Here is a 22176-nt window from a genome sequence, read left to right on the forward strand (position 1 = left end):
CTCATCATAGGACACTTGAGCTCCTAATTCAATTTCGGACCTTTCTAACACATGCAATGGATTTATTTCATACCTCCTCAATCTCCGTATACATAATGCGTCATATATTTTGAAAAAGTTAGGCGGCAACGTCAAACGGTTCACAGTTTCTAAACGTTTCTTTATTATACAAATCCTATACACAATTATCTATTTCACCATAGAGATCTTACCTCCTAAGTATAACCAGATAATCCAATTGACTTTCCGAGACTGCCATCTAGAATGGGCGGTGATCAAGCGTCTCTTCCAAGTGGATTTCACCGGTTGTCACCTGAGTATCCCAAAACACGCACATAGTGTCCGACACTTAAACTATCTTTCTTACGGTGAACGCTTCCTTTCTGCCCAAAACGAGACAAACCCCAACGCAACTATGCTTACGAAATTCATGATTTTCCTTCTTCAAATAACATTGGGTGACGTCGACGGTCAACACAATCTTTTGGTCGGCCCTCCGCAGTTAGCAATCTTTGACGATCTTTACCTTTCTCTTTTCAGTCATTCTCCCTCGAGCTTCCAAATATCGTTGGCGAATCGAATTAATTGTTTTAGCGGGTCCATAACACAAGCCAATTCTTCTAAAAGCCGCACCAAATTTTCACTCTAGGTTAGGTCATTCTATATTATGAGAAGGATTCGATTTGTCATCTCAAACGAAACGAATAAGCTACAAAACTCAAGCAGCGTTAATCAAGAATTGGAAGAATGGTAACGAGGCATCCGAAATTCAAAGAACACGTGGAATCTTCAGGGCGGTTTGGCAACAATTCAAAATACCTTTTTATGACAACCCAAGAAATTTGAAATGACTGATCATGACTTTCTTATTGCTTTACAAGTCAGCAGAGTCAGTGAATAACCTTTAGCAACTGAACGATGTCACCACAAGATTTGACTCCAACAATGGAAATTCGAACCAACCAAATAGGCAAGGGCAAACAAATAGATACAAAGCGGATATGAGTTCAAATCATATGACTTCTTAGCCATGGGATCAAAATGGATGATGGCCCAAGCAAACAACAATGGGAACAAGGTCTAAATTTTGATAGTGCTAACGAATTTGTATTTCATACGGTACATAGCCAAAGGTTGGGTTCAATAGATTGATGTTGCAAATTAAATACTCATATGGAATAACGGTTACAAGCAAACGACGAAAATGATAATCGTATCAAGGAAATCTAAACTGACCAATGAAAATTTATCTCAAGCAGGATGATGTCAAAATAAGACCTTGAATAAGGAACGAGAAACACTTTTCGAATTTGATAGCAACAGTGTCATAAGATACTTCGCTACAAGAATTTAAATATGCCCAAGAAAAGCTAGGAAGGGATCGCATGACAATTGACTCAAATACTGAGAATTATAACGGGTCATCCACCCACTGGATTTCACGGAAGAATAAATTACGATACAATTCTAATAATATTCAGCTTGGCCAATGAAAGATGGTAATAAAAGAAACAACTCTTCTAAAATCACATTTGAGATGTCACCAATCATCATGGATACAACCAATCCCTGTCCAAATCCAATCAAATCTCGATATAAGCAGTTTAAAGAGGTCAAAGACAACACTTCAATATGGAATGATTAACCTCTAATCTCGGCAAATATGATCTATCGATATTTCTCAACACGCGTGGACTAAGATTTCTTATTTTCTATTCCAAACATGGACAAAAATAGGATTCTCAATGCGTAAAATGCTTCCAAATCAAAAGTATTGTAGAGAATGAGTAGAACAACTAGGAATAAATGATACCTCAAACAAGTGAGGCTTCTAAGAGCTAGAGAATAGTACGAAGTGGTAGTTTAGCTACGAAACTGCATCTGTTGTTGTTTCGACGTTTGTGTATCCTGCTGCATTGAGCTCGACTCACCAGGTACTCCCAATTCCCGAGGACAATTCCTTGCCATGTGGCCACGTTCGCCAGAAGTATAACAAGATCCCCCACGCCATGGACATTGAGAACGAATATGACCAAACTGACGACATCGATAACACACAGTCTGACACTTAAGAAGAGCTCTTGGAGTCTCGATATAAAGAGGTGGCTTAAAGCCCTGCTGGTCCTGAATAAAGTGATCTGATACTCTAGGTTTCTTCCTTTCTGAACCCTCAACACTCTCTGAAGATGATCTTGTGCTAACGACTCGATGCCTAATTTCTTCCACATTCACACCACCTTGCGCACCTTCCAGTGTCTCGACACCTTTCCCACACTCAACAATCTCAGAAAACATCGCTTCATCCCTGGTACATTGACTCACTTCATTCTCCCCGTTTGCACTACAGCCCTGGTGCTCACGATCCCCGGTCTCACCACACCTATTTCCACGTCTCGAAGACATCCTACTATGGAAGCATAAAAAAAATGAAATCATCAACATTAGCCACCTAATTATGTGCTACAGGTCTCCAACCTTTCCAACCGAAGTCAACAACGTTGTGCCACTCTATTGTGATATATATATGCAATGTCACATCGACATACTGACTCTTCATGCAAGCACACATGTGATTTTGTAAAAAGATGCAGCAATTTTTTTTTTAACCCATGAGACTAGAAGTCTCCCTACGGTCACGAGGTGTTCTAACTTATGCTCTGATACCAAGTTGTCACGCCATCGATTTTCAACATAATTAAGTAATACATTTCAATAAAAGAGAAACCTCGCATATCATATACGTTACCCAAAGGAGTTTCCCACCTATTTAATTTACAAACAAGTCCTTAAGTTTTGATAATTACAACTTTAGTCAAAAGAAAATTCAATAGTAATTATTTACAAAACCATCTTTAACGAATTGTGATCTTCACAAAGATGGCGAAATAACCAGTGATGTCAGCTTTCAAAAGTCTTTTACTGTCAAACACGCAATGCATGCAATCTATTGCCCGGCATCAGAACCTGAAAAGAAAGATTTGGTTGAGCTACACTAGCCCAATAAAGAATTCTAAGCTCAAGCTATATGTAGTTTGAATGAATCATACACCGAGAATAAATGAGTATGGACAGATACGCCTATAGTACAAGTGACTACCAACAATCTGCAAATTATCGCCTAAGAATCCTAGACTTCACATCAATGTCACTAGCCGTTTACTTCTTTAACTAGTTATTTTATTAAACTCGCGTCATTCTATATTTGTCTATAATCAAATCAAAACATCTTATCATTCTTCGTACGGTAGTACAATCTTTCTCGTGTCCACATTGACCTTCATTAAATCCTTTTATTGCAAAACCTTTCTTTTTCTTTAATCCGGTATTTCCCATCAATAATCACTAAGGTCACCTCGGGTCTAGTTCCCTCGAGCGCAGGGTCACCCCGAGTCTTTTCCCTTAATAATAATAATCAGTTGGGGTCACCTCGAGTCTAGTTCCCTCGAGCGCAGGGTCACCCCGAATCTTTTCCTCCAATAATATGAATTAGTTGGGTCACCTCGGGTCTAGTTCCTTCGAGCGCATGGTCACCCCGAGTCTTTTCCCTCAATAACGACCACTTGGGTCACCTTTCACACTTTTCACAATCAACATCATTTCATAATCAATTTCATCATTCATTTGACGGTTATACCACTGAATTTTAATTAATCATTACGGGACTCCACAAATGTACATGTTCATGCCTTTTCACTAGTTTACCCATTTGCATCAGACATAGTGTATCAAGCACGTACGTATAATCCTACCATACTTTATCCGTTAGTTTCTACACTTGAACCTCCTAGAGAGAGTGTCAAAAGGATTAAAAGACTTGACGAGTCAAGAGGACACAAGTTGTTTTATCATCTCAAACAATTCTTTCTCGCATCGATTTTCACTTCAAGCATTCTAAACAATCTACTAATCCATCACGTTGATTACATCTCAAACCACTCCTAACTGTCATCCATATCAAGACTCTTACTAATTAATTAATACACGCCTTTTCCTTTAAGTGCACCATAATCCCACACGTCCTCACTGTACCTCTAAGTACATTTCCCGTACCTTTACAAGCCACATATTAACCCACGACTAGACTCTACGATGCCCGATTATCTAGTTTCTATACTCAGAGTCTGTAAAAGCATGTACTAACGGAATCTAAGAATTTTACAAGTCGAGAGAGAGAACGGATTGCAATACTACTCGTCGAATCCCTAGACATGTTCACTCTAGTCCATTGAATGCCACTCTAAGTGAGATACGAGTAATACTCACCAAAACACTTGAAAGGATGCGTAAACAAACTCATTAGAGTCAATGAAAAGCTTCGACATGCGAATTGAAGGATATAGGGAAGCAGCTGAAAGATATTGCAGCAGCTCAAGAAAGCAGCTGAAACTCCTAATCTCCTACCGGTAGACAAGCAAATCCTACCGGTAGAATTTGAAAACAGAAAGGCCAATACTCCAATTCACGCAACCTATCGGTAGGCAAGCAAGTCCCACCGGTAGAACTTGAAAACAGAAAGGCCAACATTCCGGTAGAACCTAGACCTACCGGTAGAAACTGAAGACAGGGAGGTAGAACTTGAAAACAGAAAGGCCAATACTCCAATTCACGCAACCTACCGGTAGGCAAGTCCTACCGGTAGAACTTGAAAACAGAAAGGCCAACATTCCGGTAGAACCTAGACCTACCGGTAGGTGAACAAGTCCAACCGGAAGAAACTGAAGACAGGGAGGCCAACATTCCAAATTTATGCTTGACCTACCGGTAGGTAAGGAATTCCTACCGATAGAAGTTAGATGCGTTGAGCAGCTTTTGAGCTGCTGCTATACGTTGAGCTGCTTACTAAGAATTTCTCACTTGTTCTAGCGGTAGGGAAAAAGCTTCTACCGGTAAGGAATCGATTTTCTGATTAAATAACAACGTTCTACCGGTAGAAAGGACGGCCCTACCGGTAGGAATCCAAGAAGAACAGATAATTCTGACAGTAACTATGAATTTTCAATCCAAAGTTAAACACGACATTACAAGCACGATTCATGCACCAAATCACTTATAAAACATATAAAGAGAGGTAGAATTCCCTACCTCAAGTCGAGAAGCGAAACCCACGCAAGTTGAGCAAGCCCTAGCTCTCCAAAGTTCGAAAAATAATTGAATACTCCTCCTCCAAGCAAGACCCACGAGATACGAACCACAATACGCGTAGGGATGAATGATTGAAGGTTGATTTGAGTGGGTTTTGAATTTGGAGGAGAGTTTTTGGGTGAGGGAGGGAGAGAGGTAGAGAGAGAGCCGAGAGAGAGAACGGGAGAGAGAATGGGATGGGGTTTATGGGAATTAATTTTCCCCTGGCACACACTTCTACACACATGCACCTTATCACACTAACACCCACATATTTCAAACTCTTGCACATTGACCACAATTATAATTTTCACACTTAACCATTATTTGTCCACTTATAAAATGTTAAAATTTAAAAGAAAATTTCGGGTCTCTACACCATCTATGCAAAGTGAAAGGATACGTAATACATGGGTTCTTGTAAACTTAAATTTTTTTGTTCGTTTTGTGTGTTTTAGTTTGTATTTTTCGAATTTTTTTGGGTGAGATTTGCGTTACATTTTTTTGTTTAATCATCCATCTCAACGAGAGGAGTCTAAAAAGTAAAAGTCATGACCAAAAAAGCAAAAAAAAAAAAAACATTCACTAAAGACAAAAAAAACAATTATCAAACGTCCGTCTTAAAAACAATTGACGCAAACAAATTTGTTTAGATACCATTTTTAACAAAACCTGGCCCCTCTTTTAATTCTGGTTAAGGCCACTTTTCCGGGTATGGTAAATGTAATCAAAGACTACCAAAAGCTACTCCAATCAACTCTACAACCTCATAACGTTGCATGCGACGTCATTTTCAACTTTTATCGGCATTCGCCGTAGATATATACTCTATAACATCTTCCCAAAGTTACTTTTTATTGAATCTAATTCGCAACCTACCGTCATAAAAGGTGTTCGAGAACGCTTGGATGACGAGCATATCAAGGTGACGATAAAAAAAAAAAAAAAACAAATTCGCGAAGATCAAGGTCTTCATGCTTGGTTCGTCGTAGGGATGTTAAATCAAGCTAATTTTTTGCGTGGATACCATTCTCGACGAGCTCTACATAATGAACGATTCCGATCATTGTTGTGGACCGGAAAGGGGCCCACAAAGGCCCAAAACTGGACCGAACTGGAGGTTATAAATATTGGACTGGACCTTAACCCCGTAGGGATATCGTAAATGAGGTGATAAATTTCTTACGTGACGTTGTGATATATGTATATGCATCAAAGAAAATTAGAGATTCGTCCTAATCCCAACCGGCCCTACTTAATCATAGGGTCTCTATTTACTATTGGTCCTAACAAATTCTACCAAGATGTCAGCTTGTTTTTAGGAGGTTGTTGCTGTTGTGAGATTCTAGAATTATATGCTTGTAATCTAGACTTTGTCATTGTCTCTGTTTGAGATAGACTTTGGTTGTATCCATTTTCGTCTCTGTTTGAGATAGACTTTGGTTATATCCATTTTCGTATGAATGAAATTTCCTACCATTTTGCCCCCCCCCCAAAAAAAAAAAAAAAAAACCCACTAATTTGACCAAGATTCAGACGATAACATCAAGAAAACTTTTTTCCCGCTTTAATTTGTGGAGAATTCAGGGTTCAAGTCTAATTTGGTAGAAAACTTGTAAATTTTATCATTTTTTAATAAGTCTAAAAATTCGTGTGTGTATATATACAGGGCGGTTCCGGGGACCCTTAAGGACAACAAAGAATGAATTGCGAAATCACAACATATCCTTAATTTTGATATCACATGTGTCTGGGCTAGCTTATGCCACCCCAACTAATCCTATGGGACCAATTCTACGGTCCATTTGCGAGGATTCCAAAATCAGAGCAAAGCTCTATATGAATTGACCCCGGAGTAGTTAATAGCACTAAACTGGTTCCATAGCACCGGCAACAATGGACGCCAATGACCGCGACACTGCCTTCAACCCCACCCGTATCCCCTCTCTCTTACTGTAATGATATGAACTTGATAAGGAAAAAAAAAAACCTTTTGTCTCAATCCGTCAATGTCAAACTCAATTGCTCCCCAATCAAAAACTGAAACTCGCCAACTTGTTGGGACATCTAGGGGGAGGGGACTAGGGGTTGTTGTCATGCATAAACTGCGGGCACATACGATGTGTGTACAATATTTTTGTAATTTGGAGGTACCTAATCTCAACCCCTAGTCAAAATAGAGTTGGGGAGGCTTATAATATGTATCCCGTGACCGTGAGTCAAAAAATTAAAGAAAAGCATTCACTGATGGGGCGTCTCCCGCGACTTCTAGTATCTATTTGTATTCAAGTTGTTTCCACTAAACTAAAAGTTGTAGAAAACGTGTTGGATGTTTGTGAGAGAAAATGTGTCGGATGTTTTAATTTAGTGAAAACAATTTAACTTTTGACCAAAAAATTAGTTTAGTATATATGAACAACTTCACAAAAGCCAATAAATTATTTGCGCAAAAAATTTAATGAAAACAGGGTCTGGGTGCATTATTACCTATAGTGGCGCTTAGAGGCTTTTGTTATATTTTTGTCAACATTGTATATATATATATTAGTGGTAGTGTTAGAGTTAGCACAGGGGGTCCAAAGACTATTCATAGCCTTGGCCCCCAAAGTCCCGCCCCCCGTGGCACTCGGACCCTGGTTACCACTGGGGGAGGAAGGTGAGCAACCAACTTCACTAGAAGTGGTTCTCGGGCTTTTGGTGTTCCGTAAAGGTGAGTTTCTGCCAAAATTTGTTGACTTCATGTTAATGGCAATAGTCAAATTGTTTTTGCTAAATGGTACTTTAGTTGAAATGTGAGGAAAATGACCTGCTTAAAAATTTACAAAAAGGTGGACTTTTAGTTCATTTAGTTTAGAGGAAACTCACCGTAAATGACGAAACCGTCAGACCTAAACAAAAATCGAACCCTTCTTTGACCAACTTACGATCATCGATTGTTAATCCAATTCTCTGATTCCCCCCAACTACAATTGCAGAATCATGGGTTGTTGTTCGCGTGTGCGGTGTTGAAGGCCAGTCTTTCTGGATTTTTAAGATCCAAGATAGGGTGTTTGGTGGGTCTTTGTTCGGTTGTTTTGTTGGGTTTTTGTTCATTGCTCCCTATTAGAACAAGTAACCTCAAATTCAATTCGTTTCTCATGATAATCTCGGTGAAGGCTCATTTGAGATCGATGCCACAGACAAATAAAGCTTAAAAACTTTTTTTTAGAGCTTTTCTACTTTTTAAAGCTGCAATGAGCTTCCAAAAAAAGAAAAAGGACTACCATCGGGCCAGTGTCAATAGAGTGGGCCGCCGTGGACGTCGATTGCGGAGCGTGATAATATGTTATGATCCTAATATCCCACATCGGCTAAGTATGAACTTGACCATGTGTATATAAGCTTATGACGGCAGAGCAATCGGAGAATCAATTGTTATTCTATTATTTGACCAAAATAGCACTTTTTTTTTTTTTTTGATCCGCACCAAAATAGCACATTAGATTCGTAGTCAAAGTTCTCAATCTCTCTCCCAATTCGATTATCCAGTCAAATTTTAGCTTTCAGAATTGATTCTGCAGACAAAATCAATTTACGTAACGATCGTTGAATCATAGTAAGTTTGATTACGTACACTGGATTCTCGTTACCCAAACCCAATTGGCCATCTCCACGACCGTTTAATCATAGTAAGTTTGATTACGTACACTGGATTCTTGTTACCCGAACCCAATTCGCCATCTCCACGACCTTTATAGCTGTATAATGCACCGGTAGGGGTGTAAATGAACTGAGCCGTTTGCGAATTATTCAAGGCTCGATTCGGCCAGAGCTCGTTCGAGTTCGATTCGCCTGCTAAACGAATTGAACTTGAACCTCGATTCTAGGCCCGTTCAATAAATGAGCCGAACATGAGCCTAACGGTATTCGGTTCGGTTAGGCTCGTGAACCTGTAGTTAAATATAATTAATAATTTTTTAGGGATCTATTTGTAAATATAAATTTTTTTAAGGTTATATATATAATTCAATACTTATTTTTCTCCCAAATTCTATACAATCAATGAGAGAGTTTGGGTTCGGTTGAGTGTAATGAGGGGAGCCGAACCAAACCTGAGTCTTGACGCGTTCAATTCGAGCGTAGATTCGGCTTGGCTCGGTTCCTTTGAGTTTAGTGAGCTAAATTCAAGCCAAGATGTTCAGGCTCAAATCGAACCCAAGCCGAACTCGAGCCAGACTAGTACCTTAATGAACCCGACCGAGCCGAACCTGAGCTTCGAAAATTTTTAACGAGCCGAACTCGAGCCAAATTGTTCAGGCTCGAATCGAACTTGAGCCAGATTAGTACCTTAACAAACCCGAGCCGCAAAAAACAGGGTTCGGCTCGATTCGGTTCATTTACAGCCCTACGCACCAGTCTCCATTTCTTCCTCGAGTCTGTTCTTTAAGGTGCAAGTTTTTTCTTGTTTTGTTTTGTTTTGTTTTTTGAGGTTGGTGTCTTGCCAACTTTCTGCTTGTTTTTTCAGTTGGATTCTGATGCATCAGTTATGTTTTGTAGGGTTTTTCGATTATTTTCCGCCATGATCATAAACCTGTCAAATTCACACTCTCACTCTCACTCCCCCTCAATCTCTATCTCTCTATCTTCCTTTCATCTGCTGTACAGCTGTAATGTAAGAAATAACCATAAAACCATATCCATGTAAAGTCATGGAGTGATTACTATCTGTTCATTTTAAGCATACAAGACATATGGGTTCGATCTCAACATTCATCTCTTCTGGAAGTTCAACTTTCCTATGCAGTATGCAAACAGAGAAGCAAATACAACCGGGTAAGTAATAAGCATAACACCCACCGCGGGCAAATCATCATGGCTATATCCGAAGTAATCTCTCAAAAAGGCCGATACGGTTTTAGTTTCACCAAACGCTGTGATCTCCGTTTGTATATCTCCATATTGTGACGTAAGCATCCCCTTTAGGGTCCATGATGTAGGAGCCAGATAATACATCCAGATCCACCACTTATGAATTTGCTGCAAGATGCATTATAAGTTCAACTAGGTCAGTAGCGTCGGAAGGGGAAAAAGAACCAACAAAAGTATACAACCTCAACAGGTAAATATCTTTAAAATTTACCAAAATTAACAGAAAGAAGAGGGAGATTCATATGTTTCAAATAGACCACTCACTTCATTCTTATAGTCCAATTTTAACAAAGTCATTTCATATAATTACAAACTCGTCTAAAGTATCCGCATTCCAAACAACGAATCAACAACCTGCCAGGAACTTACCCACAGCGCCTTGCGTTTCATCGAGATTTTTATTCTGATGTTCGTATGGAATCAGAATTATGTATTTCGATGCAAATAAATGGAACAATTGACCCAATTAAACTTGACGTCTAAGACACATTGTAAATATTGTGTATGTCACACTGCTTTGTGAAAAGTATAAAGCCAATGGTAGGATGTAAAAAAGTTTTACTAATATAAAAAGCCCATGACAGAGTGCCTTGCGAACTAGATTTGTAGGGCCCAAATTGATGATTTTACTTGCTATCTGAGCTTCAAAGTGAGAATTGTTGATTAAATCAGATCCAACAAAGCGCGCAGTGTGAGAAACTGCAGACTAACTGCTTTCAAGCAAACTTCTAAATTCTTGGGAGAGTTCAAAAACAGAATGGGTCGCCAAAAATTGTGGAAATGAGCATTCTGAGGAGGAGTTTCAAAATCCTGAGTTAATGGTCCTAGCTCCTTGATGATTACCATAGTAAAGGTGCTGACTAAAATAGGGAAAAGAAGATTCAAATTCCAAAAGAGCCACTGAATATAGGACAGCATTAGGAAATATGGGTTAACGCTGCCTACAAGAAGAAATGGTTTGGCTTTAGGCAATCAAAAGCTTCCACGTTTAAGGTTCTAAGAACGACAAAAAACCTTCTAGGTTTTGGTAATGTGAAAGTTCGGATTGTCTTCAATGGGGAGGATATTAGAATGCCAAATAACGAGTAACTTAGCGTTTTGATTTGTGAATTTAAGACCAATAATAAGTAGGATAGAGGAGTAAGGTTTTACTGTTGATTTTGGGCATGCTTTGTATGTTTTTGGGTAGAAAGGTGCACTTTTTTATTTCTATTTTATGACAATTACCAAAATAGTAATTGGGTTGTTTGAGAGAGAGAGAGAGAGAGAGAGAGAGAGAGAGAAGGAGAAGGAGATGCTTCACCCTAGGTGGTAAAGGCTTAAAGGCTCCCAGCCTCCCCTACTCTGTGGTAATAGGATTTGTTTTACCTGGTAAAAAAAAGGATTAAGACGTAAAGAAACTAAAAGTGTTCATAGCTCGAAATACTCTAAACTAAATAGGTCATCGCATGAGTAAAATAACATTATCTCACTCCATTTATATATGGCTCACGGACCATGACTGCTGCTCATGTCCAACAGTAATTCAACTTTGCCAAAACATCCTCAACTGCTAAACCTACTTTAATGGAATAGAATATGCCCTGCATACATGAAGTACCCACTCGAAACCACAACATCACTCCATGATACCACAAAGGTGCTCCTAGTAAATCCAATGTGCCCCTTTTCTACTTTCCATGCTTTTCATCACCACTTCATCTCAACAAGGTCATAAATAAAATTCATAAGTTGACTCTCCCAGAGAATGTAGCAAGACTCCACATGATCATTTTTCGGTTATTCTATTATTGCCATTAATTCATCACACCAAAGAAAGTTTTTTTCACAACTAACAATCTAGAGTTCAGCTGAACACGACCAACAATTAAGCGTATCAAGTAAAGGTAGTAGCTTACCGGTTGAGGAATAAAAAATCCAGAGAACAGGTTAAATGTAGTGTAGAACGATGACTGTAAAATCGAAGCTATATGCAACCCCGGTGTCATTGCAGTAAGCAGCATTCCAAGGTAAGTGAAGTACATCAATGTACACAATACGACATAGAAGTACCATAAAACCTTGAAGACTGACCAATAATACCCAATCATGGGATAGGTGATGATCACAAAGACAATTGCTTGGACCAATATATAGGGAACCTCAATTGTGACCTACAAAATTAAGCAGTCATATTTAAATATGTAAGAAGTGCTAGTAATGCTAAGAAATTACGCCTATAAGCGACGTAACTCATATATTTGGACCTTAGGTATCAAGTTGTACTAAAAGCACCAGGAACAACGCAAAAGTTCCACCGAGTTACCTAAGCTTTAGGTAATTAAGACATTACCTGAGCAAGTGCATAAGCCCATGAGTCGTACATTCCTGCAAACCTTTCCCGATACAAAACAGATCGTTCCGTTGATACATATGGTAAAACTGACTTACAGTTGTATATGCCCAAGGGGAATGCAACACTGAATGCTGCCCCGAGTACATTGAAAAGATTTTGCTGGTTATCCCTGTCCAATAAATGATGTCTATGTTAAATGTGCAGATTGACATAATAACTGAGCTGTTCAAAAACGAAAAACCATAATAACCGAATACTAGAGCCTGTTAATGTACTCGTTATGAGTCAAGAGAGTCAGGAAACCAATCTTATGGTGATTCTTCATCCAGGAAATACCTAGGTCACTACTTATCATACATTAACGCCCTTGTCCAATTGAGCTTACTTACATTTTCCTCCCTTGATCCCAAAATAGGATCCCATAAAGCAAAGATGCAATTAGCGAATACATGCAGCGGTTGAAGATGTACGAAGGACTTCTCCAATAGGACAAGTGTTGTTTCCATAGGCATGATTTGAACTGTCCCCAACCATTTTGTGGGAAGCGGGTTGCAAAATGCAACTCTTTTGAATCAGGAGGAATTCTTAGAGAATTTACAAGAGCATGATTGTTCCTATAACACAGAGATCAGAAATGAGTCACGTAAACTGAAGAGTGGTATTACAAAACAACTAATATTGTATCAAGGATATTCTTCCTCCTTTTCTCAATAGGAGTATCATGAGTAAAGTGTTACAACAAAATGAATCAATCTCGATAGGGGTATGATGAGTAAAGTGTTACAACAAAATGAATCAATCCTCGAAGTGAACCTCAGGTAATTATGAATTCCCCAATAACGCCAATATCGACGGTAAGTGGGCATGGTGTAGATTGAATAGATGAAGACCGCCATATCCTAACAGATATAGTAGTACAAAGTAATGTTCTCTTTCTTGTTTGGCTACTATATTATCTTATACCATATCACAAGTTAGTTAACTGTCTACATTGTATAAATTTGTTCTCAGGCACTATGTCCAATCAACTGATTACCACTTTCATTTTCTTACTTTAAGATTAAAAATTATTGCCGTTGTTAGATACAAAAATTCTTTCCTCCCCCATATTTGCCACTTTATTCTTAATTGAGCTTCATGTTGAATTTTAGCGATTAGCAAACATCAAATGGCCCATAAGTTACTATACTATTTCAAGGACTGACATTAACACGTATTAGTGCCCAGTTACAATGATAAGATGACAATCAACCCACTGTCCAATCTTTGCCAGGATTATCATGAGCGGGGAATGATCCAACAACTACCATTGGGTCAAAAAGGAAAAAAAATAGAAAGTACAAAAAGAAAAGGCACTGATACTTCAAGAAGGAAGTGATTTGGAACCTGAATCAGAATGACCAATATTCTGCTAAGTCTGCCTGGCAAGCCTTGAGGGCTATGTTTCCTGCTATCTCTTGGTATAGCAAAGTTTGGTTTCCCCATCATATTCCTAGATGGGCCTTTATTGAGTGGCTTTCTTTTCAAGGTAAATGTCCACCAAAGATAGACTTCAGGATTGGGGGATGACTGTTGAACCTCTGTGGGTGTTTTGCAGTTATGTGGTAGAATTCCACAACCACTTGACGGACCTCCTATGATTCTAGAAAAGGAAAGAGAGATGGTTTGTGTCAACAGAGCTGGTAACTCCTGCTCCCACATTGTCTACAAGTTGTCCTTAGCTGCTTACATTTATAGGCTTTGAAGGGAAAGAAATTGCAGGATATTTTACAAGAAGGAGATTTCTGCTGCAGCTCTGCTTACTAAGATTGAGGAGGAAGTCAGAGCTTGCATTGTTCCTGGAGGAAGTTGAAGAAGTCAGACAAGAATAGGCTCCTGGCCATTGTTTGGAGGGTGTCTCATCGTATCTTTGCTTCTTAGTTAGGCCTGGTTTTGTTTTGTGGTCAAGGGGTTTGTCCGCTATTATTGTTTTCAACAGGAGTTTCTCCTATTTTGCTTGGTTGTAAGGGCTGGCCCGATGGATTCTTGTTTGTTTGCTTAAATGAAAGTTTAAGTTACAGGGAAAAAAAGGAACAAGAAGCAAGAATAGCAATGGATTGTTATATGACCACAATAAAGTTATCAGAAGTTATGAGTGTTTAGTATAAACTTAATAGCAATTTATGATTTCCCTGCTTCAAAACCAGAAACCCCCATTACCATAAGTAAGCAGGCAGTTAGGCAAATGTAGTATGCATATCCTCTAAAACTTCCTTTCGTTTTTGCGACTGAAACTACATCTAAGATCACCTTAAGACCACAAAAAGTTAAGAGAGTTTGTAAGACATGCTGAGAAAAGTGTCGACATGCCTAAACAACTTCACAGAATAAATATCTTGAGATTCTAAATAGCAGTCGTACCAAGCAAGTCTATGATGACCATCCTAACTCAAAATACTTATAAAAGTAGAAATAGTTGAACTCACTTATACAAGACGGAGTTCTTATAAACTTGGGCAAAATCGATGCCAAGTCCGGCTTCTGCTGATGTGGAAGTGACCTCTAACATCCATGTCGCTGGATTGTAATTGCTCTTTATTGTGGGAACCCCAGGGATATCCTATTAGATAGATACAGTCAGAATTAAGATGAGTCATAGTTAACCTTTTAATTATACAAGCATGACCTATACAAGTAGTAAAGTAACATCATCTAAAAGGCCTCTGTATTTTTGTGGCAAACCAACCTCAAAATATTCGATGACACTGCTTGAATGTTGACCCAGTGGTCCAGAGTAGATAATACGCCCACCAGTTTTCAATAGAATTAACTACAATTGATAACAAGTGACTGTTAGACATAACATTTACTTCGAAGTTTGAATCACACACAGAATCTCAAAAGGGCACAAAAACCCAAGCTGTTAGAGGATAGCTGAACAGTCTAATAAGGCAGATATATTGCTAATATTAGTAACAATAGCAACACTAGAACTTGGAAGGCTTCAAATCAAGGGGCAAAGAAGGTTTTGAAGCTTGTTGTTGCATGCCCCGTTTACCTATAATTTTCATTGACAAAAATTCTTTCTTCTTTCTCAGTACATGACAATTCAGAAATTAATTTTCTAACCCCTACTCTCTCTTTTTTTTTAATGCGACTAACCCTTACTTAACCTTAAGAGTAAAACATACTACTAGCTAGTTGCAACCTGTCAAACAGCTTTGAAGATCAAATCCTGTTCAACATCCAAGTTGACTAGTTTTCCAAGTAATGCGATAGGTTAATTGGTCTCCCACCTCATTAAATGCTTCAAATATGTCAATACTTGGTTGGTGAATAGTGCAGACAATTGTTCTTCCCGTATCAGCCACATTCTTCACGGCTCGCATAACAATAGCAGCTGCTCTTGCATCCAATCCAGTTGTAGGTTCATCCAAGAAGATAATAGAGGGGTTGGAAACAAGCTCCACTGCTATTGTAAGCCTCTTTCGCTGTTCAGTAGATAAACCACTAACACCGGGAATTCCGACCAAGCAATCCATTATTTCATCAAGCTCAATGATCTCAAGGACTTCTCTCACAAAGTCCTATCAATGTATGTATCAGCTATTAGATTAATGAAATACTTTTGTACAAATTTAGAAGAGTTAAAGAGTAATTTCAACTCGTGCATAAATGGTATAGCAGCCATACAAGCTTAGTTTTTGAATCAATTTCAGGATGTAGACGTAGCCATGCAGAATAAACCAATGATTCTTCTATTGTAATTTGTGGCGAATGTACGTCTGTTTGCTCACAGTAACCCGAAATCCGAGCAAAAGTGTCTTGAACCTTAGGATGCCCTCCAATTCTAATATCTCCTTGAATAGTACCAATAGTTTTCCTTCCGGCAAGAACATCCAGAAGAGTTGTTTTACCCGCTCCAGTAATGCCCATCAATGCGGTAAGAATACCAGGCCTTATTGTACCAGTAATATCACAAAGAAGTTGGAGTTTTTTCTGAGTGAAATCAGATCAAACAAGTTGGCAAAATCATCCAATGTAACATCGATTGACTTAGGATATCAAATAGCCACCAAAGGTTCCTAAGAGATTTGTTCATATGCTTACCAATGGGGTTTCAACATAGTATTGCACATCTTGAAAAGATAAAGTTAGGGGCTCAAAAGGTAAAACCACCCGATCTGTAAAGAAGAGTTTATGTACCATAGGAATAAAATTAAAAGATGATTAGCAAAGAAAGTGGTCAATTGAAGAAACAATCCAAACAAAATAGAAGAGAAGAATGAAAAAAACCAAATAGGACCTTTATGAGGTTTTGATGTAGTCTTCTTATAACTCTTCAACTTTGCTTCTTTTTTGGAACCATTGGAAGAATCTTCACTTCTCTCTGTTTGAGTGAACTTTTCATTGGAAATAATGGCACGAGACTGCGGAGCTGGATTTTCATTTCAAAATAGAACGACCACATGTCACTATGATATTCTTCTAGTGACTTCATGTAATCAACAGGTGAACTTACAGTTTAAGAAGGTTAAGGCCAGCACAAACCCAATATTGAAAAGTATTGCAAACCCAAGTAAGGCACCAAGTGATATCCAGAAGAAGTATCCACTAAACTGAAGTCCGCGATTTTCAAGTGTTTCATCCCCTATTGTCGTATTCCCCACCAGTTTCTACGCAAAAATAAGAGATAGAATAATGTAGTTGTTATAGTAAAGAAACGCAAATGCTCTTTCCCTGTTGTTGCATATCCAACAAACAAAGACATCTTGTTGAGGCCATTTTAGAAGTTGCTAATTGTGTTGACTGAAATATACGATTGGAGGAAGCAATAAATTTTTCATTTACCTAGGTACTCACCGTTTGCCATCTTGGAGCAAGGAATTCATTTACAGCAAGGCCTACCTCACCATAAGACAAAGGGGAAACCCAAAATCCCCACTTCAACCAAGTTGGCATAGAGGCTGCAACCAACAAGAAGGCTTAGTTTATTTTGCAAAATAACTGTCCAAAACTCTAATTTGCAAGAGTCATTGAAACCTTACTTTTTCTGATAATAAATCCGGCGAATAAAAAGTTAAATAGTATCGCAAAATTGGCACTTGCTGAAGAAGCATCCATTGTGCGGAAAACAGATGCCAAGAAACGGAACAGGGATATTGCAACGAAGTGCACGGAAAAAAGTAGCATGAACTGTCCAAAGAACCTAGCATTCCGAGGCAATGGAAGAAATCATTTCCAAATCAATTTAATTTACATTTTTCAAGGTGTTTGTGTGTGTGTGTAGAGTACCACTGAAGGGTGGGTACCTAGACGTTTAATTCGTGAAACAGATTAAACTTGGGAGTAGTTGATTCAAAAATTGGTTGGAATATAGTAAGATAACTTGCTCAAATTAAAAATGCATATGAAGAAGAACAAAATATACGTACAAGTCGTAAGCCTTTCAGTGACACTAACCTCCCAGGCTCAGGACTGTATCCTATGACATAGTAAGTTAGAGATGTCCAAATTAGCCCTGCCATCAATGAAAGAGGAACCTTGAGAATGGCAGATGATATTGCGTACGACCAAGCTGGATAGAAGCACAAGTCTCTCTGCTTGTAGAAAATAGGAAGTCTTGCAACAGTCATGGACAACTCCGGCAGTCCATCGAAAAAAAGCACGACGATAGCATAGAATGAAGCACCCAAATAACGGTTTGCATGAATGACATCAATACCCGCCCCATTTCTCAAGAACACGGTCATTGAGATAGATGTTGTGATAACAAGCTGCAAAGAATAAGAATTAACGTTATGTATGTTACGACTTACGACCATTTAACACATGAAAGCACAAACGTTTAAACTTTAAAGGTTGAATTGGCAATAGAAGGAGAAGAAATAAGTGAGGACAAAAGAATTGTGAAGGCATTGATCATAACCTGAATTAATCTGAAGACATAAACAAAAGAATTTCTCCTCATGAGTAGCCATTCCCTTGACATGCAAGCTCTAAAGAGTGCCCATTTAGATAGTGAATACATGCCAAAAGAACTTGCATTCTTATGGCAACACTCGATAAATGGTTCTGATAGCTCCTCATCTAGCTTCTTCCCATAAGTAGATTCCTTAAATTTCTTGGAAAACATATCAACAGAGATGTAACTCCAAGACTGTTCAGCTTGGTGCCAGTACTGTGCTTGATCTTTTCTTGAGATAACCTACAATGTCATCAAACTGTATAGTGTACGATCCTCAAACATATAAGAGCTCAAAGAAGACTTCAATAATTCCATATGAACCGAAAGCAATGAAACACGATGCTCACAAAAATGTTGTCGTACAAGTACCGTGAATTGGTGGCTTGGTGCTGGTTGACTACTAGTCCAATGTGGCAAAATAAGTATCGGTACAACAAATCTAAGCATTTTTATATTTGGGTATGACATTTATATGCTACGGGGATGGGGACGTGTACTTAAGGGTATGGTACGCCTTTCTTTTGTAATCTTTATTATCTGTTTGTTTCCTAAGTTGTGACACATAACCTTTTTCAAAAGAAATAGCAATTTTGAAACAAATTATACGTTCAATGCTTTTGTTTCCAACTTTTTTATATTAAGAAAATCTTCAATTTATTTCCCCAGGATCATGTAGTGCCCGAGATTGCTGCAGGCTGGCAGCCCTTCAAAACGACACTGTTTAGGTCGTAAGTATAGTAGAGCCAGATAATCTTCCTCTCTCTTCATGCTTTCTTCCTCTTCTTTCTTTTCTTTTATTGGGGTAAGTATTTCTTGCTCATTTTTTTTTTTATGGTTTGTAGACCACTTCGATGGTTGTACAAACCTAGCCCACCACCACTACGCAGCAATTTCTCATCCTGCTATGCCGAGCAGCCAACACCTAAGTGGAGGGAACCGAAAGGAGGCACCACAGCCAAATTCACCCGATTTGCTGCCGCCACATGCTGTTCTCTCTACTGCAGTCTCCAATTGGCCTCATTTCATCCCTGAAATTCCAGTTTCTTTGTTTCTCATAATTAAACTCTTGTTTCCTCCGGAACCAGACACAAAATTGAGAACTTTTTTCCAGAATTCTAGCCAAATCACAGAAGAAAAAGATTTGTAGAGTGAAGTAAAAAAGGGAAATATTTGAGAATAAAGTAACTAGGTTGGGAGGAAACAAATAACAAACAGAGAGAAAGAGAGAGAAGTAGGTGTTAACCAAGTGTAATTTGGTTAGATACAGAGTGCATTGGTTGGTTTTAACAACCAACCAAGATAAATTTACCTCTTGGAGGAAGTCAGCTACCCCTTTCCTTTTAGGACATCTAAACCCACAATCCTTAAAAAATTCAAGAACGTGACTACTGGGTCCATGATACACAATCTTTCCTTCTGCCATCAAAATAATGTCATCAAAGAGATCGAAGGTTTCTGGTGCTGGTTGAAGAAGTGCCACAAGTACAGTAGCATCCGTGATATGTGCTAGATGTTGTAGACAAGCAACAATTTGATAGGTGGTGGAACTGTCTAAGCCATTTGTTATTTCATCCATAAATAATGCTCTGGCAGGACCTATAATAATCTCGCCTGCAAGATACCAATACACATTTCTCTTTAGGGTAAATTACATTGGGGTCTTGAGTTGGAGGGTGAACCAGGATAAATCCTGTTTGTAAAACTAATACATTATGAGGACATAATTTGGTATGAGTAGGCATAATGCCCTCGATAGAGATTTTTTGAGAGATTCCATTTATTTTAAAGTCAAGATATACAATTAATGATGACACAGGCGTGATTTAAAGAATTTGTCCTCCATTAATTAAAAAGTTCTTTTATTTGTATTCAAATTGCCTAGATGAAAAGAATTAAATTAAAATTAGTATCCTAGATTGAAGACCTCCTTGTAGATAAATCCTAGTTCTATAGATCGACTTTTTTACCTTAAATCATGAAACATGATAAATTTTCCACCACACATTCTTGTGGGGCCAAGTACTAAGTGTATGGACCCCATAGAATGTGTGGTGGAGAAGGGTGCTTGGGCACCACGTGGAGAGGAAGACTACCTGTAGTTAATCTTTTCTTTTGACCACCAGAGACACCTCTTCTCATGGCATCTCCAACTAGTGTCTCAGCACAGATATTGAGTCCTAAAATCTGAGTAATCATGGAAATGATGTAAAAATAGTCACTAGGTAAACCATTTTTCAAGGAACAACATAGAACAAGATCAATGCCAATTCTGTTGAAAGATGTAACCTTCAAAATGTAGCCAGTCTGGAGGGTAGTCTTTTGTCCTTCAATTGAAATTGACTGGTAAAAATAACACAAAAGGCATCGTAGATATTAGAAAAGCTATAACAGCTACAGAATATGAGAAATGTAATTAAGACCCTAAACATATGCATGAATTGTATACCAATTATAGTCTTATATGCTTCTTAAAAGTTATAACTTTGAGAAGCCCTTAGTCCTCTACTGGAAGCTTGGAGTACCATGAGCAAACAGATTCATAACAGGAATCCAATTGTAGTATCAAATCCGTTATTGTACCATCACCCATCAAATGGCAGAGAAGGAAATTAGTTTCACCAGATCACTCCCAGTGAAACTAATTACACTAGGGCAACATAGTCAATAAAATTGCCTAGGTTGTTAAACTGAAATCAAACAGTATGCATGTCAATAAAATTATATCGTAGGTAAGGTTTTAGCCAAATCCAATAAAATAGCCTAGGTTGTTTCGAAACTGTATGTACCACATAAGCTCTTATTAACGCATCTTACAATCTGGAACAAGCATCTGTATTCGTGGAAGATGCCTGATGCTAAGATGCTACACTTTATGCTTTCCATGTATGTAATAAGTTGTTGACTTACATCAATTAAGCTAGTTTCCTATCAATTCGGTCATCCTGATTAGACTTTAGAGACAAACTAAGGCAGAAATATGGTCACATCACACTGTCATTCGCAACTACTGTTATGCTTAGTTTACATTTTTTTTAACCCAAATTATGCTCCTTAGTTTAGTTTAGTATTTAATTTTAACAAGCTGCACTCATAAATGTAACATAATCAGTTTAAGGACCTGCCCTGTTGTTGCAGTTCTACTTATCGTGTTCAACTATCACTAGGTCACTGTAGGGGGCCGAAAAATCCACAATTTTGGAATGTCCAGAGGGGTCGCGAACCAATTCAGTATTTGCAATGAACACGTCACTCTATGGACCCATTCGCATCGAGAGCTATAGGAGGCGTAACGTTCGGCGACGTTTGCCTAACGTTAGGTGGTCTTTCCTTAACGTTAGCCAGTCTTTCCCTAATGTTAGGTGGTCTTTCCTTAACGTTAGCCAATCGTTTCCCTAACGTTAGCCAATCGTTTCCCTAACGTTAGCTGGTCTTTCCCTAACGTTGTTTCCCTAACGTTAGTTGGTCTTTCCCTAACGTTAGCAGGTCTTCCCTAACGTTAGGTGGTCTTTCCCTAACGTTAGCAGGTTTTTCCCTAACATTAGCTGGTCTTTCCCTAAACATTAGGTGGTCGTTTTCCTAACGTTAGCTGGTCTTTTCCTAACGTTAGCTGGTCTTTCCCTAACGTTAGGTGGTCTTTTCCTAACGTTTGACGGTCATTTTCCTAACATTCAACACTTGTTGTAACGTTTGGCTGAATTATGCTCCCAAAAGATCTAACAAATATCCAAAGATCGATCTAGAAGCTTCTGTGAACAGGTGGAAGACAGGTGTGATAGAGCAAATCTCATGACGTATGACGTCACCCAAATGGGACAGGTGGGGGACAGGTGTAATGGGGCGTGGGACGCACACCTAACTTGCTCAG

At 38.6% G+C, this 22176-nt stretch overlaps 1 protein-coding gene across 1 annotated transcript in view; it reads right to left on the reverse strand.

The window, feature by feature from the left end:
• LOC131308698 (pleiotropic drug resistance protein 3-like) overlaps positions 1–22176 on the reverse strand; it is a 44778-nt gene that overhangs the window by 17767 nt on the left and 4835 nt on the right. The window contains exons 7-24 of the mRNA XM_058335684.1: positions 20598–20651; positions 20405–20495; positions 19621–19922; positions 18273–18551; positions 17807–18120; positions 17392–17552; positions 17207–17310; positions 16866–17019; positions 16650–16781; positions 16454–16527; positions 16037–16342; positions 15640–15930; positions 15090–15173; positions 14830–14963; positions 12754–12978; positions 12362–12533; positions 11928–12182; positions 9787–10137 (exon numbers count right to left, since the gene is read on the reverse strand). Of these exons, the coding sequence (XP_058191667.1) occupies positions 9871–10137; positions 11928–12182; positions 12362–12533; positions 12754–12978; positions 14830–14963; positions 15090–15173; positions 15640–15930; positions 16037–16342; positions 16454–16527; positions 16650–16781; positions 16866–17019; positions 17207–17310; positions 17392–17552; positions 17807–18120; positions 18273–18551; positions 19621–19922; positions 20405–20495; positions 20598–20651 (3399 nt within the window). The 3' untranslated portion in view covers positions 9787–9870. Of the gene's footprint in view, positions 10138–11927; positions 12183–12361; positions 12534–12753; positions 12979–14829; positions 14964–15089; positions 15174–15639; positions 15931–16036; positions 16343–16453; positions 16528–16649; positions 16782–16865; positions 17020–17206; positions 17311–17391; positions 17553–17806; positions 18121–18272; positions 18552–19620; positions 19923–20404; positions 20496–20597; positions 20652–22176 lie in introns of the transcript that reaches the window.

The sequence above is a fragment of the Rhododendron vialii genome, chromosome 11a (assembly GCF_030253575.1).
Source record: "Rhododendron vialii isolate Sample 1 chromosome 11a, ASM3025357v1".
In the NCBI taxonomy this organism is placed as follows: domain Eukaryota; kingdom Viridiplantae; phylum Streptophyta; class Magnoliopsida; order Ericales; family Ericaceae; genus Rhododendron; species Rhododendron vialii.